The sequence below is a fragment of the Pristis pectinata genome, chromosome 25 (genome assembly GCF_009764475.1).
Source record: "Pristis pectinata isolate sPriPec2 chromosome 25, sPriPec2.1.pri, whole genome shotgun sequence".
Classification (NCBI taxonomy): domain Eukaryota; kingdom Metazoa; phylum Chordata; class Chondrichthyes; order Rhinopristiformes; family Pristidae; genus Pristis; species Pristis pectinata.
In genome coordinates, this window is record NC_067429.1 from 29492304 (window position 1) to 29511101 (window position 18798).

Here is an 18798-nt window from a genome sequence, read left to right on the forward strand (position 1 = left end):
TAAATTGGAAGAAGTACATCATTAAATGATATTTAAATAAGCTGATCAAAAATTGTAACTTACCTAATACTTATCTTTCTCTCTCCCTGCTCTTACTCCCTAAATGAATGGGACACAGCTGGTGCAGGTTCAATGGGCAGATTACCCAATGTAAGTGCTGGCCCATTCCAGGGAGTTAATACTCCATAACTGTCATGAGTTCATAAAGATTTGTGGCAAAGGGTAGTCAGCATAAGTACAGCAGTTAGGAAGTTTGTGACGGGCTCAGTCATGCAGGAATCCCAAACGTCAAACTTTTATGGAAGGGATCAGGGATGGGTGGGGGTTGCTGGTTGTTCATTGAGCTGCCAGCATTTCTCAGGGAAAATCTGGGTCAATGAAGCTTGAGTCGGGCTCTAAGATAAAATAGGTATCATTTACACAGTTAAAGGATTTAACGCTTTCAATACAGAAAGCTCTCGCGTTTATCTTGGGGGATAGAATTCACACTTCTTTGTTGTCAATTTGTGCAAGATTTTCTTGCTGATCATAGTGATTAATGAGGTTGGCAGAATTTATAATTCATTACTATTTTTGTTAAGAATACCCGATTACAAAATGCTACTGTGAACTAAGAAGGAGTAGGCAGATGCGGGCTTATGAGTTTCATCTAGCTTGTCACCCACCCACGTGAAGTGGAGGAGGGTGAAATGGTATGATTAGATATAAAAAAATACAGACTGAATAAACCATGTGTGACAGGGAGGATTGTCTTTTTGGGAGTTATGTTGATTAGAGTAATTGCAGTTTGGTGAGTTTGCATCCAGTTCCATATAATGTTTTTCTGTGTACTGCAGTCACAAGGTTACATTTGATGTGGCATGGATTGGGAATTCGTCAGTGTTTTTTATTGTGATTGGTTCACTTGCATTCAATTTCTGATATTAATAGTTATATATAGTCATGCTAATAACCATCTCTCTTTGGTAAGAAGCTTAATCTGTGAATTAAAGTTTCTATTGTGAACAGGTAAATTTTATTTTGTTGCTTTCATGAATTATGAATCAAGAGAGAAAACAAATTATTATCTACAGAGGAATTCTACAAATACCTTTCAACCTAAGTTGGTACAGGAAAATTCAAGAAATATGTGCACTCTGTCGTTCAGCTGAATATATCTGAATTTGTGAATTCAGATTGATTTAACAACGTTAATATATTTTCGTAGGATATTCTATAACATTAATTTGGCCCTAGGAATAGCAAATTAGCTCTATTTATGTGTTGCAGTGATCTTGTATTTTCCAATGTTGTCCAATGCTTGGAGAGAGTGCTGTTTTCAAAGACATCCCTGAATTTTCAAATACATCAAAAAAACAACATTTATTTGTTACTTACCTGATATATTAATGTTATTATTATATCCTGGGTACTGTTGGGAGCAATCATTTTCAGTGGATCAACTGGCTCATTGTACTAAAACATGGTGTGTGGTGATCCTAAACATTTAAAGAATAGGCAGGTTGTAGTGCGACCCATGCTGTAATTTTGTTCTCAGCCAGCAGTATTTGCAATGAGCCTCTTTATCCTCAGACTAAAGCAAGAGGGGGTTCACACTTCTATTTGCAAGTGCTAGAAGAAATCAAGTTTAAGGATCATTACAAACAATAAAGTTGATTCCAGTGAAAGAAGATTCACAGATAGGGATGAGGCCATTTTCCCCACTGCACCCGTGCCAGTCAAAAAACAGCTACACAATCTAATTCCACTTGCAGCACTTGATCTGTAATTTTGCAGGTCACAGCTCTTCAGTTACACATCTGGGCATCTTTTAAGTATTTAACGATTCTGACTGTAGTACCCTTTCAAGTGGAGAGTCCCAAACCTGTACCACCATCTGTGTGGGAAAAATTGTTCCTCATCTCTTTCCCTCGTACCCTCTACTCCCCACCCCACCCCACCCCACCTCCCTTACTCGAAAACAATCACGTTGAATCTATATCCTCTGGTTTTTGACTTTTCAGCTAGGGAAATAAATATCCTTTTTGTTTACCGTATTGAGTCACCTCATTTTTTTGTACCTCGGTTAAGCCTCTCCTCATCGTTCTCTGTTTTAAGGTATACAACCCCAGTCAATCCAATCTTTCCTTTGAGGGGTTTTTTTTATTCCCATTGACAGCCTGGTAGATGTCCTCTTCACCCTCTGCAGTGCAATCGCATCTTTCCTGTAATGTAGTGACCAAATTACTAAGTGATGAAGCGTTGTAATTAATTCAAGCATAATCTCCCACCTCTTTAAATTCTATGCAGAGGCAAGGATCCTGCATGCTTTTAAATCACCTTAATCTAACTATCCTGCTACCTTTAAAGGATCTGTTGAATACACTTCCAAGGTCCCTCAATTCCTCCAAACTTCTCAATATCATCCCATGTATTATATCTTCCCTTGCCTTATTGCACTCCTCCAAGTACATCACCTCACATTTCTCTGGGTTAAATTCCACTTGCCACTTTTCTGTCCAACTGAGCAGATCACCTATGTCCTCCTAGTTAAGAAGCTTTGCTCCTCCTTAACATATGGCTTGTTTTGCCATGTGCATAATTCTTCATTGTGCACCTTACATTAATTCTAAATCATTAATATGCATAACAATTACAAAAGACTGAACAATGAGTCTTGTGGAACTTCAGAGGTAAAAAACCTCCAGTCATAAGAACACCCGTCAACTATCACTCTCTGCTTCCTGCCATTTAGCCAATTTTCAATCTTATTTATTCTGCTCCCTTGGATCCCCTGCACCTTTACATTTTTCATCTGCTGTGTGGATTTCATCAAAAGACCTGCTAAATCCATATACACAATATTAAACCACTACCTTCAGCAACCCTTGATGCTGGTATTGGTTTATTATTGTCACTCGTATTATTGTCAAAAAATTCTAAAGTTAGTCAAACATGACCTTGCCTTAACAAATGATCCTGAGTGTGCTTGATTAATCTATGTCTTTCTAAATAATGTCTCTTGGAGTTCATTATGACAGCTTTACCACAACCAAAATTAACAGTACTATAATTAATCAGTTTATCCTCTCCTCCCTTATTAAACAATGATACAATATCAGCAGTTCTCCAATTCCTCCAACACCTGTAGCCAGAAATGTTGAGAAATGCCCAGAGCTCTATAATATCCTCCCTTGCTTCCTTTAACATCCTGGCGTATATTTTATCCTGGCAATTATCCACATTGAAAGATGCTAAACCCTTTCTGTTGCACCATGCTTATCCTGTCTAATATATTACACACGTTGCCTCCTTAACTGCAGGGTCAGCATTGTTCTCCTCTCTTCCAAAAGGCAATTTCTACCTTCTATGGTCCATCTCATCTCGGGCTCTAAATTTGACAGTCCTACCCTTTCTCTTTGTTTACCCTTAGCTATTGAGCACCTTGCATTGCCCTGAGACTGATTTATCTTCAAGTAGTGGTTCCAGTCCACTTATGCTTCATCACTTCTGTGTTTAGTCCAATTGCCATCCTCCAGTTTAGAACTTGCCTCCTATTATATCTTTTTACATTCCCATAATTATGTAAACCTATCCAAATTATGATCACTGCCACAAAAATGCTCTCCCACTGAAATTCCTTTCCCCCTGCTCAGTTTCAATTCATTTCAGAATTTCATACCATAACTGATGTTGGCATTGCTCCCCATTGGCTAAAGAAGTTTTCTGAATGCCCTCTCTACCTATTTGTGGCCAAGTTGATATTTCGTTGCAATAGAATTCCATTCATATGAATTAAGCTGATTTTTGTTTTTCGCTTTGTATTTTTTCCACCTAGTTTCTTACATGTTTTTGCCAGGGATAATATCAATCTAATTACTGCTCTGTAATTGTGAAGAGACACATTTCAAAGTCCACAGAAGTAAAACAAAAATTCAAACTTCTTTCAATTGTTCTTGCTCATTGTTCCCTTATATGGTGCAAACCTGACATAACCACAGATTATTAAATGTCACCTGTACTATTAAACACCCACTCTGAAAAACTAGGCTTTACATGAATAATGTAGTAAAATTTTACCAAAACCAGCAGTACAAAAAAACCGAGAACCTACTACAAACAATAACCAGGTTTGTGACAAGCAAGTCAAAAAAAAGCAGATGTTAAAATCATCCAACAAAAAATGACTCAACTTCATTGGAATTGCAGGCATATGATAGTCGTCCCACAATGGCAGCTTCAGTTCAAATAGTTAATCGGTTCAATAACATTGCACATTTTTCCAATAAATTTACATCCCACAGCCAGGCCACTCATTGCAACAGGTCCTTTTCAAATTTATGCTGCAAAGTTTTCCCCCCAATCTCCAAGCATAGCACAGAAAAGCTTGTCTTGGTGAAATAGACTGTCAGTTCAAATGGTTCCATCTTCCATCCACACACAGTTTACAAATTTACTTTAAGTAATACTGGCTTTGATATTTTGAAGCACAAAGGACCAATGTGGAATCCTCTTGTGAAAAATTCAAAGGAAAGGGCCCAGCAAAGTTCAACTGGATACTTCAGTCCAGGTTGATCTAAGCTTAATCATCTTTTTTAACTGTTTTAATCAGTGTTAACAAAATTTTTGGACATCTGCAAAACTGGAAACATAGCTTGAAACTGTAAGGTACGGTTACTGTCCTGCCATTTCTATAAATGTAGTAGAAAACATTTCGCAGACTATTGTTTCATTCAGTGAATTTACAGTTCTTTCAAATAAAAGATTAAACCAAAATAAAAACGATGAAAGAAAATGTTTTCAGAGCGATGACCTCAGAACTGGGAGTAAGATAAAATGATTAAGATGCTGGGGTGGGGGTGTGTGTGGAGGTATTCTTGCGGGTGTTGTGAGGGCAGGAATAAACAAAAGGGAAGGTTAGTGATAGGGTGGGAGGCTGAAGTGGATAAGAACACTTGGATCACATTGACTATGATTCTGTAACCGTGAAAACATTTATGAGTTGACCCATAAAGGATACAAGATGACTAAAGGATAGATAAAAATGAATAGAACTGTTTTTAGATCATTCAAACCACCATTAACAGATGCACAGATTGATGGTTTTGAAGTAAAAAAATTGTGTACAGAAGCAAGGAGGTATTTATTTAATCAATAGTAATCATCAGTAGGAATGGGTTGCTGGAATGCTTGTTTAAGATAAATGCACTGGAATTATTGAAATTAAGATCTAATTGGCCCAAGTGCAAGATTATTTTGTGGGGACATAATCTTCCACTTCTGGAACTGGATGGGTGGAATAGTCTGCTGTTACTTGGAATCATTCATACAGCTAATAGTAGATTATATAGGTGTAAAACTTGCTATATTACACACCTCTTTGAAGAGCAAATCGATTTCTAGTGCTCAATTTTAAGGCAAGACTTTGTAAACCTTTCATTATCAGAAAATGTAGTTCTGATGAAGGGTCTTTGACCTGAAACCTTGGTTCTGTTTTCTCTTTCTGCAGATGCTGCTTGACCAGTTGAGCATTTCCAGTATCTGCAGTTTTTTAATTTTTCCTTTCATTGCTGCCCTCATTGTGCTGACAGTGAAAGAGAGGCACACATATACTTACTGATTTTGTACTTTATTTGAATCCCAGTGCATGCAGCAAGATTATGCAAGATTAAAGAAGGTGATTTTGTGTGAACAAGTCAGATTTCAAGATTTTCAGTCTATTTTCATTGAACAAAGTTGAGGTTAAAATATTTTTATTTCATTTTTAATCAAAGTTAAGTTTGCTCAATTTTTCTAAAAAAAAACCCTTCTACAACAGCGATATGTGTATTAAAGCCAGATGGGTGAGTTTACGGAATGTCTCAGCTCTACCTCAGACTGATGCAGGAAGTCATCCTAGATTAATTAGCTAGAACAGTTTTTAAAAGCTCTTGCACATCAAGGCAGAGTGAGATTGCCAGACTTCATGGCAAATAATTGTCAGTATTTCAGCCCTCTTACTTGGGAAACACAGAATAAAAACTTACGGATACAGTGGGTAGCTATGTTTTCTTTTGAAAAACAAGAAACTCTGAGCTCTAGGCTGGAGACTAGGAGGTATTTTAACATAATACATATAACTTCTCCAGTTGACATGGTGGTTCAAACTTATGACCAAGATTTAAGTCCAGTGCAGTCTATTAACTTTTTGTTAGCATGTTCAACAGAAGTGCTAAGTGAATGACCCAGCATATTAATAGCCTTTCAGTCTCAACATATAGTTTCAATAATTTTAAATCATCATCAAATACAGCTGCCTTGTATCTCTGATTTTCAGCATCTAGATTTTATTTCCCTCTCCTGATAATTTTGGGTATCTGTTGTTCTTCTATTTTCTCTTTCTGCAGATACAGTTTCACCCCCTCTTCCCCTCCCGCCCCCCCCCCCCCCCCCCCCCCCCCCCCCCCCACTTTCAGACAGCTCCAACGTCACTTGTGTTAATCAGTGTCTCCTGGTCTCCAGCCTTTTATTCTGTTTGCCCCCTTACTCCCACCAATTCTCCAAGTTAAAATCTCTTTCATTTCTGACTTTCTCAGTTTTGACAAAACATTAACCCCTGTTTCATTTTCACAGATGCTGCCTGATGTGTTGAGCATTTCCAGCATTTATGTTCCTGTTATAGATTTCTACATCTGTAGTAGTTTGCTTTTGGACAATGTGCCCTAGTTCTAAAGTCTTTAATCATCAGAAAATGTTTCTCGCTTTGCTATATTGGTTCCACAAATACCTTGAAAACTTCAATCAAATAACCCTTTTGTTTAATTAATTTGTGATTTAACCAATAGAGTTTGCTAAATCTACACAAGATTTCCTCCAAAGCCAAAATATCCTTTCAAAGATATGGTGCCCAGACTTGCTGACAATGCCCAAGTGTGATCTAACCAGGGCTCTGTATAGCAGTAACATTATTTCTGTTATCTTTTATGTTTGATTACTTTCTATAGCTGTCCATAACTCCTAAGCTTCTTTGGACTTTCTATCAGCATTTTCACCATTTAGAATGTTTACTCCTTTATAGGCCTGAAACACATGACCTCATGCTTGCTTATACTGTATGGAAATCTTTTTGCCAGATTTGTTCAGTTGCTTAATCTATTAAAATCTTTGTTATATGATGCTGCCAGCGTTATTGCCTTCAATGCCAAATAACTTTGTTGTCTCCAATCTTAAATATGTGGCTTTCTGTCTTATCTCTTAAGTGAATAGTTGGAGCCTGAACACAAATTATTGTGGTACATTCACTTATCACCACTGCACTCCAAAGCTCTCATAATGCATAAATTAAGAACAATTTTTGCTCTTAGATGTGACAAATTTAAGATTGATTGAGATCTGCTTAATGTAACGCATTTTAAAATCCACCATATTTAAACTGAGCACCGCACCATATGTTTGAATAGTTTTAATCACCTTATTCATTTTAGCTAATGATAGATACCATTTTGACAATTTCCATCTGGAATATCCCAAGTTTTCCTTTGAAGGTCAAGAAAATATTTTGTAGAAGTTATTCTTAACATAAAGCAGTGTAATGGCCAAGTGTATATAGTCTGTAAATCATATCACCTTTTTGTTGCCTACTTTAAAAAAAACTAGAACATTGTATTTCTCAGTAAAATCATGTATTTTTTATTGACTTAGGTTTTAGGCACAATGGGATATAGCAGAAGTATTACCATATGATATTTCCATTGTTGGAAGCCAAAGGTCAGGCCCTATTGGTACAGTACTGACATGCCCACTTTAGAAAAAATCGTTATAAATTGTCAGTGCAGAGTGTTCAACCATTTGGGTAGAATCATGAAAGTCTGGGAACTTCTCCATAAGTTCTCAGTTCTAGTGTGCATCATAAAGTAAGCAAGCAGATTCAAAATTTCTTGTTCTGGCAGAAAATCAAATGGGCCAACTGCCTACTATTATTTTAACTGGACAGTGTTGCTAAGAGCACTGTTAATGAGCACTGAGCCTAATTGTTATTTTTTTGACAAACAGCTAAGCATTATGATTACGATTCTGTTTTTAGCACTGGCTCTTATTCCAGTACACACCCATTAAATAAAATGCAAATTGTGAGGTAAAATTGATCGATAGAAGAGATGCAGACTCCATTCTAAAATACTTCTGCATTATATTTTGTTAAGTTTCAGCTGGACTGCGTACTGGGTCCTCTTATTTGCTGCTGGAAGATTATGTTTAATCTTTTTTTGGATTGGGTTTAAACTGCAAAACAAAAGTTATCAGGTTAAGCTGTAAAAAAAAAAAGTCATCAAGTTAATGAAATAAGACTTTTTGATACTATCTGTAAACAAACTTAATCAGATTAATGTTAGACTAGTTTGAAAAATTCTGCTATGCTTCCCTGGGATTCGTTGGGATGGCATAACAAAAAATTGTGCACTGCCAACCACAATTATGCATTCAGTAAAGTTAATGGATGGAATTCTGCAAATGAAGAATGCACAATTGTTCACAACGTGTTCCCAATTAATGTCACTGTGTGAGCTTGTACACACATGTGAGTGCATTCTGAAATTAGTGGGATGCCATGCCAAATGGAAGGGATTCTGCTCATCTCCCCACCTACCTGGGTGTTTGAAATTGACTATAATGGCTCCAATGCACAGTATCACAAAGGCTGCAGAGGGTTGTAGACTCAGCCAGCTCCATCACAGACACAACCCTCCCCACCATCAAGGACATCTTCAAGAGGTGGTGCCTCAAGCAGGCAGCATCTATCATTAAGGATCCCCAGCATCCGGGACATGCCCTCTTCTCGTTACTACCAACAGGGAGGAGGTACAGGAGCCTGAAGACCCAAACTCAATGATTCAGGAACAGCTTCATCTCCTCCGCCATCATATTTCTGAACGATCCATGAACTAATGAACACTATCTCATTGTTCCCTTTTTTTTTGCACTATTTATTTATTTTTGTAATTTATAGATTTTGTGTCTTTGCACTGTACTGCTGCTGCAAAACAACAAATTTCACGTCGTATGTCAGTGATGATCTGATTCTGAGCTTGTGAGAGTGTACCAGGAAGAATTGGACCAGATCAAAAAAAGAAGTGAGAGATATAAACTGCAGCTGTACCTTATAATCTGATTTCCACACCCCAGTAGTAACTTAAACTCCATAACAGAGATCTGTATAAATCCCTTCTGTACCTTCTGCAGGATCATCACATCTTTCATGCAGTGTGGTGACTTCAAGAATACGCAGTACCTACCCTATTGTGGTCCAAATAGTGTTTTATATAGCCTTGACCAATAAAGTACAACATACAGTCTACCTTCCTATCCAGTTCCTTCTTTTAATGAGAACATATCTAGACTGGTCTTTCACTATTTCATCTTTTAAATACCTCCCACTGCTCTTCCAGTTCTGCTATCTTGAGGAATCTTTGGACATGCATACTAGCCTCACTCTATTCCACTCTACTTTTGTCCATTGTTTCCTCTCTCTCTTTTATTTAAAGAGTCTGGGATGCATAACATCTGGGTCTGGCAATATATCTACTTTTAAACATGAGACTCCTAATATGGTCTCTCCCTCCCCCTGCCCCCCCCCCCCAGTTCCCCCTCTCTCTTACCCTCTCCTATACACTTTTATACACGTATATCAACATTTTTATGCTTTTCCTTTATTTTACATCCTAATATTTTTCCTTGTAGCTTCTTTGCTTTCCTAATGTCCTAATAAATTTCAGCACCTTCGATAGATGCTCTGCAATGCTGAACATTCAGTTTTTTATATCCTGTCATGAACGCTGCTCAACATCCAATGGGGAGGAGTGGTGGGTCTACATTTGTAAGTTCCTCCTTTTAATGGGAATATATTTGGTCTATATACCTTCACTAGTTCCTCTTTTAAATACCTCCCATTGCTTTTTCATCAAAGGATGTTTGAAGTTCACTTTTGCTAAATTAAATCTCAACTTGGTAAAAGATTACCATACTTCAATTTATAGCTAAGCTATCTTTATCCTTTTCCAAAAGTTTGAAACCAACTGAATCATGACCACCACCCCCCAAAAGGTCTCCCGTTGCCACCCTTTCTATTTGCCAAGGTTATTCCTAAAACTAATTCCAGGATTATCCTTTCTCTCCTTAGGCTAGCCACATATTGTTTTAGCAAGTTGTCTTAAAAACATTTTAAACATTTGCACCCCTACACGTATTATACTTTTTCTCCCAATTAATACTGGAGTTGATGAAATTCCCTACTGTTAAGGGTCAGTTAGGTTTTTTTAAACAGAAAGTACATAAGGTTGTAATTAAATATCACCCTGTTCAATTATTTCTCCTTGGGTGTGAATGGAATTTATATAATACATGTTACTGTAATTTTAACCTGAGAAGATCTGATAATGTGTAGTAGGCATCCTGCAGATTTACTGCTTCAGAACATCTCAATAAAAGGATAATTTTGTATAAATTGGTGATATTCTAATTCACTTGATCAGCATATAGAGTTCTAACATTTAAGTATTGGAATGAACAAAGTCAGGATTAGGAAATTGATGTTAAAGTGACCAGTGCCTAATATGTTAGGCAAAGGCCCAAATCCCAGCAGCCCCATTACCTATGCATTTCATAGCTGACCACTTGCTGGGTATTTTGTTCAGTGCCTTATTCTAGAGGTGGCTTATTTTAGCAGTGGTTTAAGACTGCAGCAGATGTTCACAAAAGATAAGTGGCTGCTCTATAGATGTGGTAGTTGTCATAGTTTACCATGGCTTGTAACAACAACTCTTTGAACAAGATGTTTTCCTGATGATTTATTGCTCAGCTGATACTATTTTGTAATCGAATAATGAAATTAAACATCTTGAACTTCAATTGCTTGAATTCAATGGTCATTTTTCGTAAAATTGTTGAAAATGGTCTTAACTTGCATCCAAAATAAAAGTTCAAGTTAGAACACTTGCTAATGTGAATTTATTGCTTTCAACATATCCAAGTAATTCTGGGTTGTCAGTGAAATGGAATTCAAACTTTATTTTACCTTTTTAAAAGAACCGATTGTACTTGACAGGCTCTTGGAAATGCATCACTTTGTCTTTATTCTAGCTCTGTGACATAGCAGTCCCAACAGTCCTTTATAGTAATGTAAAAACAGAACTGCATTTTACATTGATGAGGTCATGGAGCTGTCATGAGATGCAAGCTGGGTTGTGCTGGCTACTGATGGATCAAGTGTACAGTAGGTTGAACTGATCATTAGCACAGTAGACTATACTATTTAACAATCAAGGAGGTTCTATAGTGTCTAATTCTTGAAGATTGTGCAAGGTAAATATTGCATAAAATCCTGACAAGGATGTCTGTGGCATTAAGAAAACCAGGAAATTATTTCATTTAACAAACGTAACAAAAAATAGTGGAAGTGTAACTCTTGACTTTTAAGTGCTGGGCATGAAAAATCTTAGTGTTAGCAATTACATAGTGTGAATCTGACAAAATTGCACTTCATGTAGCATAGAAAATTCTTCCAGATATTCCTGTCCCTATGACTTAGTTGTGCCCAAAGCATATAGATTACCCGCTGTGCAACTTTCATTTTAAATCTCCCTGCTGGAATCATAGCATTTCTGATAATGAAATGGTGTGTGTCAGTTAGAGCATCATTGTGTACAGACTTTAGAATCAGATTTATTATCACTGACATATGGCGTGAAGTTTGTTGTTTTGTGGCAAATGTAGAGGTGCTGAAGGCATGGAGGCTTCCCAGAGAAGCCTGAAGGAATTTATGCACCTTCTAGTACTCCAAGGGTCAGGGTAACCATAGGCTAAGGTTTTCCTATATGGTGACAGATATACCACAGTCACCTCCTCAAGCCAGAGCTTCACCCAGTCACCAATATCTGGACTGTTCTGTCTGCAGCAAAAAAGTTCAGTGTCATCTTGAACTACTTATCCTATCGATAATTTTAGATGGCAGCAGCCATACTGGCCAAAAGCAAACTTCTCAGTTTGCAGCTCACCGCTGCACTACGATCATAACTGGGGCTCTCTGCTCAAAGGCGAGCTATTTCTTCATTTTGTTGAAAGCAGAAACCATTATGGGGATGTAGATTTGTAAAGATTTAGAACCTTGTGAAGGTTCTGGAGATGGTAGATTGCACTTGTTTGCAAGAATCCTGATATGTCACCAGAAGCTCCATGTGAATCACTGGGAGTGTCATTGTGTCATGTCCGGCTCTTCTGTGATCATAGGTGAAAGTGTCATCCCGAAATTAATTTTCCCCTTCTGTCCACTGTAAGTAACACAATGCTATGAGGTCGATTCGAACAAATACCTTTATTAGCAGTGTACTGCTAGGAGAATTCTCTTCAGCACTCACTAAGAGTTGCTTCCCAAGTTCTCCCCACACAAAGGGCAGACAGACATTTATACATGAATTGTCACGCACATCCCATGCAAACGGCGCCGCGAGTTTCGGTCAAGCTATAGAGATCCCGAGACAGCTATCACACCTCTTGTCTTAGTATAATTGAGTTATAATCAAGGCATTCAAAGGCAGGTATCACCCTTCATTGTTTAGACCAAGCCTTCACCTCCATGTTAATTACCCAGTATCGCCACCATCTGACATAACGGAATGGTCCATTACCCGAAACAAACATACTTAACATTCCAACCTAACTAGTGGGTCAGCAGCTTGCTAGTCCTTGCTAGAGAAATATAAATGCATATATAAATATATATATATATATAAATGCATATATAAATATATATATATATATATATATAAATATATATATATATATATATATATATATATATATATATATATATATATATATATATATATATATATATATATATATATATTTTGTTTACCAGTTATAGGTATGGTTGCAATTCTTAACCCTTCACTTCCTCATTACTCATTATCAATGCCATTTATCCAGAGAGCTCCTACGGCTGTTTCATTCTCAGCCAGATGGAGTTGTCCACCACAAACGAGCCCCCGTGTTGGCTCCAAGGGAAGGACAGCTAAAGTCATGGCTTACCTGGGCTCCTGGTTGTGTTGCAGGCCAACAGTAGACCAAAGTGGAATGGAGAATGTATTCAGGATCCTTGAAGTGACATTCCAATCTTCAGGCCAATCAGGGGTGCCCTGCAGTACTTGCAGGTAAAGTCTCCTTGTCACACAGTCCACAGTTTGGACACGTTGAGAGTAAAGCTCTTCCTTCCTGAATTGTAAAAAGGAAATATCAATAGATGGCTGCAAAGAGGGGTTCCCACTGCATACGCTGTTAGTGGGTGTCTCCTAGCCGAGGGGTTCACGGGATCTGCATGCAGTGGAGCGGTATCAGCGCAGCTAATGATGCAAGTCCTTGCCACCATGTGACTTGGAAACATCCAGTGATGGAGGAAGAATGGCAGTGACCTAGTGTCTGGCTTTGAGCATCTATATGATTATCCCAACATGATTCTTAGCAATATGTCTAATGCTCGTTCTCTGTTCTGGAAGCATTTTGTAGGAGCATTGCATTCATGGACTAATATGTAGCATACCAGGCTTGTTTTGAAGGCGGCATGCGGACAATTGTGCTGTCCTGGTTGATTTTTTTGTGTCCCTGGGGCCAGATCTGCAATGCTTTACTCCTGACATGAATGTTTTTGGCCACCTCCAGCTAACAGTACATCCCTCAATCACGGGGGCGGGGATAGCTTCTGGAACCCTTGCTTTAAAGCACCTCCCTTTGGCTCTCAAACTACTAAGGATTTGAAGGTTTCTGTCATTACATCTGGAGCTTGCTTTCTGTCCATTGGAAGCTCTCATGCAGCCATCTGAGAGTGTCAAACTTCTCAGTGACTTCCAGCAGTGACCAGCGTCCTTTAAACTGGAGGTTTGTTGTCATTTAAGGCGGGACCATTTTCAGATGTATACAGTGATTAGATTAATGTCGACCTCTGAAATTTAATTTAAACCCACGTGTTTTCTTGTACAAAATGTGTAAATTGCAGCATTGTTTTATTGTATAGTTTTAAGTGCTAAAGTGTTTTTAGCCCAACATGATAGTAATAAAAGTTTTAAAATAACATTGATGGTTCAGCAGACACTTGGGGAGTTTAGTCTTCTATATAGGCTTTGTATTGCTGAACAAAGGGCATGGCGCTGAGGTCAAAATTAAACACTTTCATTAGGAGGAAACTGGTGTATGCTTTGTTTAACTATGTGACTTCCAGTGATTGCATTGAATGCAAAGTGCAGTCACACTCCAGCTACTGGCCATAGACAGCTGTCAGTGGAAGTAGTGCATATCTGGCAGAACCAAGTTAAGATATTGGCTGCACACTACCTTGGGTCACACTGGGGTCAGCTCCATTCAGTCTGTGACGTATTTGAAGTGTTAGGGGATTGGAGGCCGGAGCATGCACTCTCTTCTAATAATGTAACAGTGAAATGTGTGTATGATGTGTCCGGGGGTCAGTAAACCCACCTGGACACTTCTAAAAGCATTCTTTGTAACAAAATGGAGATTAAGCCACCCTTGTGGATTCAATCTCATCAGGCTACCTCCTTGGGGAGCAGTTCACATCCCAGGATTTATGTGATTGAGAATCGGATCAGGATCTCACGCCTAAGTATACTGCAGTTTTGTGTTGATGCACTTCCTATTGCTGGCTGGTGCTGTGTTTAAATTTGTTTTTTTTAAACTACATTCTGATTATTGAATGGAGAATGTGCTTTTAGTGGAAGAATTATAAGGGCTACATAACTAAAGTCAAATCTTTAATCTGTGACCATTCATTTGGCTGTGAATTGTGAAACTGGTATTGTGGTTTTGTTCCCTTTCCTCTCTTTTACTGTCTTAATGCAACAAAGTTGTGAAATTTTGTGTTTTTATAACAGAGAATGACTTGTGTGCTCTGGTATTGCTTGGGATAGAATATTGGAATGGAACAGATTAAATGCCACTTGCCTGTTGTCTAACTGGTTCAAGGACAGCAATGTGACTTATAAGATTTATTTCTTTAAGCTTACAGCCTGCCAAAGGGGCAATAGCGTGATACACTGAGAATAATAACATTGGTCAGCTTATCACTGCATAGTGCTGGTGTTTCCTGGAATTCCCTATGAACGGCAATTACTCTTAGCACAGTTATAATTGTGTTATTTCAAGATAATTTTCCTTTACATTCCTGTTACTGTAGAATATCTTCTGATGCTGGTAAAACTTTTGTCCAATTACTCATATCTAACAAATGAAGCCAGACAATGAGTGTTGGCTGGCATTTTGTCTGGATAGGGGCCATTGTAGACCACAGCTGGTAAGTGCAGTGAAGGGAGGAAGTGCTAGGGGTGGAAATATAATAATAAAAGGTTCAATTCCAAAGATGGATGGAGGAGCACAGAAACCTGTGTGTTTGTGTGTATAAAATCATTGAATGTTACTGCACAGATTGAGAAGGCAGATAAGGAAGCTTTCACAATTGGGGGCTTTGTAAGTGGAGGCATAAAATACAAAAGTGAAAAAAAATTACAATAAACTTTACCAGATACTACCTCATTGGTCACATTCTGGTCACTGCACTTCAGGATGTGAAGGACTTGGAGATGGTGCAGAAAAGATTTACAGGAATTGCTCCTGGGACTATTATGGGAAAAGGCTGGAAATATTTGGATTGTTCTCTATCAACGTTCTCTAAATAATGAGGGGTTCAGATAAAGGAGAAGAAAATATTTCCTATCTCTACCAGTGGACACAGATTTAAATTGAAAGGCAATAAAACAAAAGGTCATTTGAGGAATAACATCCTTACCAGCCAGTAATTAGCATCTGGGATAGATAGTAGATGCAGATTCAGTTGTGTTTTCTCCTGAGACTGGAGAAGATTCAGAGGAACAGGATCAATATTTGGAGAAAAACACGTTTCTGCAAGGGTAATGAAGAATAGTGGTATTATCTGCATTGCTCCGAGAGAACCAGCACGGATTAAAGGAATAAATGACTGCTGTTATCTCAGCATGCTAATACGAGCTGTTCAGGAGTGCAATGCATAGCTGTTATATTATTTTCCTCTCTGTTATAAAGCATTCATGTAGGACCTGTGCACATCAAAGATGCCTGTTTAAGAATAGTCTTGGAAAAAGACATGAGAGCAGATTAATGATTAATCAGAGGATTTGGAAAAGGAATTGCAAAGAAGTACTCAAATAAATAAAACAGAAGAGCATTCATATCAAAGAGACAGCTTTTTATATATTGGAATTCACAAATACACTAGGTAGTTTTAAGTCCATGTAAATAACCTGTGGTGTACGTAGGCTGTTCAGTGTTGTTTTAAATCCTAATCACAAAATACTCAGACTTTATTCAGCCATACTTGAAGTTTTGTGGAATTAGGTGGACTGTATTTAGTGTTGTGTGAGATCACAGACAATAAATAACATTGGAAATACCATATTAAGTAGTGGCTTGCATTTAAGCCTTAATGTTTTTAAATAAATGTATTGATTAAAAAGTAGCAACATACTTTCTTATGTTTACTTTTCTTATGTTTATTTTTCTAGAATTTAACTGACTTTGGACATGTTTCTTCTCAGGATATTTAGAAATGCATTCCTTTGGAAATGCTTCTGAATGTTACTCATATTCGTTCTGGGCAGATTACTAAAGTTTTAAATAGATGTGAATCTTGCAGTGGTTTTGAATTACAGTTGACCCATAGTGTGCATTTTGCACACTACTTGTACTTTTTTCTTTTAATCTTGTGTCACTTACCTGCTAAACTGTATGCAGTACTGATTGACAATATGTCTTTCACCTGGTAGTATAAAGTTTAATTAAATGTGATTTATTTAATACATGTTGGAGTTTTCACTAAGGATAGCTGAGATTAATGGGCAGAAGTCTGCACTAGTTTAGTGTATTGTGGTTTTACTTGTAGTGTATTTATTGAAAAACAAGACACCTTGTCTTTCAGTTGTAGATGGTTAGTACAGCTGCTTTCATGCAGCACAACAAATAAAGTAATTCAATCCGTCTCCGTCACAGTGGGCCGTTTAGTTAACTGCTTCCATCTGTTGCCTGCTGTTCCCCTCACTTACGACCCTCTTCCTCTCTTGTCCCAGCCCCCCTGAGGAAGGCGAAGTTTGTGGAAAGCCCTCGAGTCCCAGAGTCGGAGCTCAGCTCCCCAACCAGAACCACAGCCAAGAAGCCAGACTTGGATGCTTTCTGCCCTGGTAAGAATGTACAGGGTTCAATTCTCCACCAGCTAGCAAATTTGATGGTTGTATTATTGGATAGGCTGGTGCATATGTCTCTCAGAAACAATGCCAAAATCTGTGATACGTGTGGAGCTGTGGTAATCTTTGCAGTGGAGGAACTATGATGTTTAGGCTCCTTTTAGTGTATAACAATGGAGAGAGGACGAGAAGGAATTGAAGTATGGTGCCGACAGAGTACAGTTTTTTTAAACTCGAGGATATTTGGCATTAATTCTATAGTACATTTAAATAATTAGGTTCAGAATGCCTTAGTTTAGAGTTGTCACTTCTAGGAATTGCAATATAAAAATACCACGGTTTGATCTCTGTGCATGCTTGTTGTGATAACGGTCTGGTCTGGTGTAGTGCATGTGGAATAGTTTAATTTGTGCTTCAGGCATGCATTTGGTGTTGTATGAGCGGAAAGTCCTTGCTGAGCTTAGAAAATGCATTCAGAATAGTCATATTTCTTCTTGTGACTTAGGTAAGTTATATGTTTTGCAAATACATTTTTGAATAGGGAATAAAAATGTTTGAAAAGCTTCGATACAAGGACTTTGAACCAAGGACTCAAACTAAATAAAAATGTGCTTCATCTTTTACTGCAGTGCGTAGTTTATTTCATGCAGTAATTTGTTATTTCTTTGCCGATTCGATTCGTAAATGATCCTTTTCAAATATCTTGTAGGATATCCTGTGCGGAAATTTTGTTGGAAATGTGGGATCTGCAAACAGAATCTTGTGATTCTGTACTGGAGGTCTAATTGCAGATTATGCTTGCTAGCTTCCATGTTACCTTGTCGACTGCATTTGCTTGAGAGGAATTCTGTATTTTGATGATAGTATATTTTCCATCTTGTCTACTATCTCTGCCTCATGCATAGATTTTTATTAAAAATATTTCTTCCCCTCTCAGGGTCTCACTGAGTTATGGATCATTTCCAGACTGGGGAAATTCTGAGGTATTTGTCAGTTCTAATATGCAATGTTTGCAGGAGGTGGTCAGTGTGGCTCTTGTAACACCACCCCCACCTTGCATCGCGTCCCCCACCCCCTCCTCACGCGCACACACACCCCTTGCTGGTGAAAATGTCGCTATCCTATAATTAGTATTGTTCTTGGGAGCATGTTAGATTTGACCTGAAGTCTCTGGTAGTTCACAGAAGTTACTGGTGTTATGAAGTCTTCTGGGTGAATGTTTGGATTTGGGCTGTATCTTGTATTTGCCTATTTCTTTGTCTCACTGGCAAGCCTCTGAGGCAATGTGGTGGATGATGTAGTGTTTGCAGACACCACACTAGCCACCTATCACTGAAAATCCTAAACATGTGGAAAGCAGGAGGTTGGGAAGTATCCCATGTTCTGTGCTTGGTAAATGTTCCTGTTTAATAGTTCGTGTTTTCCTTATGTTTGTTGTACCCGAGTAGTTAAGCTTAATCTATAATGCTAGTTAAAATATATTAAGCATATTTAAATTCTATTTACGTGCTTTAAATGAAAAATGCTTTAAGCGAAAAATACTTTGTGATTGGAATTAGATATTTCAAAATAT

At 37.9% G+C, this 18798-nt stretch overlaps 1 protein-coding gene across 5 annotated transcripts in view; it reads left to right on the top strand.

The window, feature by feature from the left end:
* Window positions 1-18798, top strand: part of tanc2a (tetratricopeptide repeat, ankyrin repeat and coiled-coil containing 2a) — a 591670-nt gene that overhangs the window by 303803 nt on the left and 269069 nt on the right. For 3 of the 5 annotated variants that reach the window (XM_052038520.1, XM_052038521.1, XM_052038523.1), the window contains one exon: window positions 17112-17222. The exons of the other annotated variants lie outside the window; for them this stretch is intronic. In XM_052038520.1, coding sequence (XP_051894480.1) covers window positions 17112-17222 — 111 coding nt within the window. The remainder of the gene's footprint in view (window positions 1-17111; window positions 17223-18798) is intronic. 5 annotated transcript variants of the gene reach the window in all.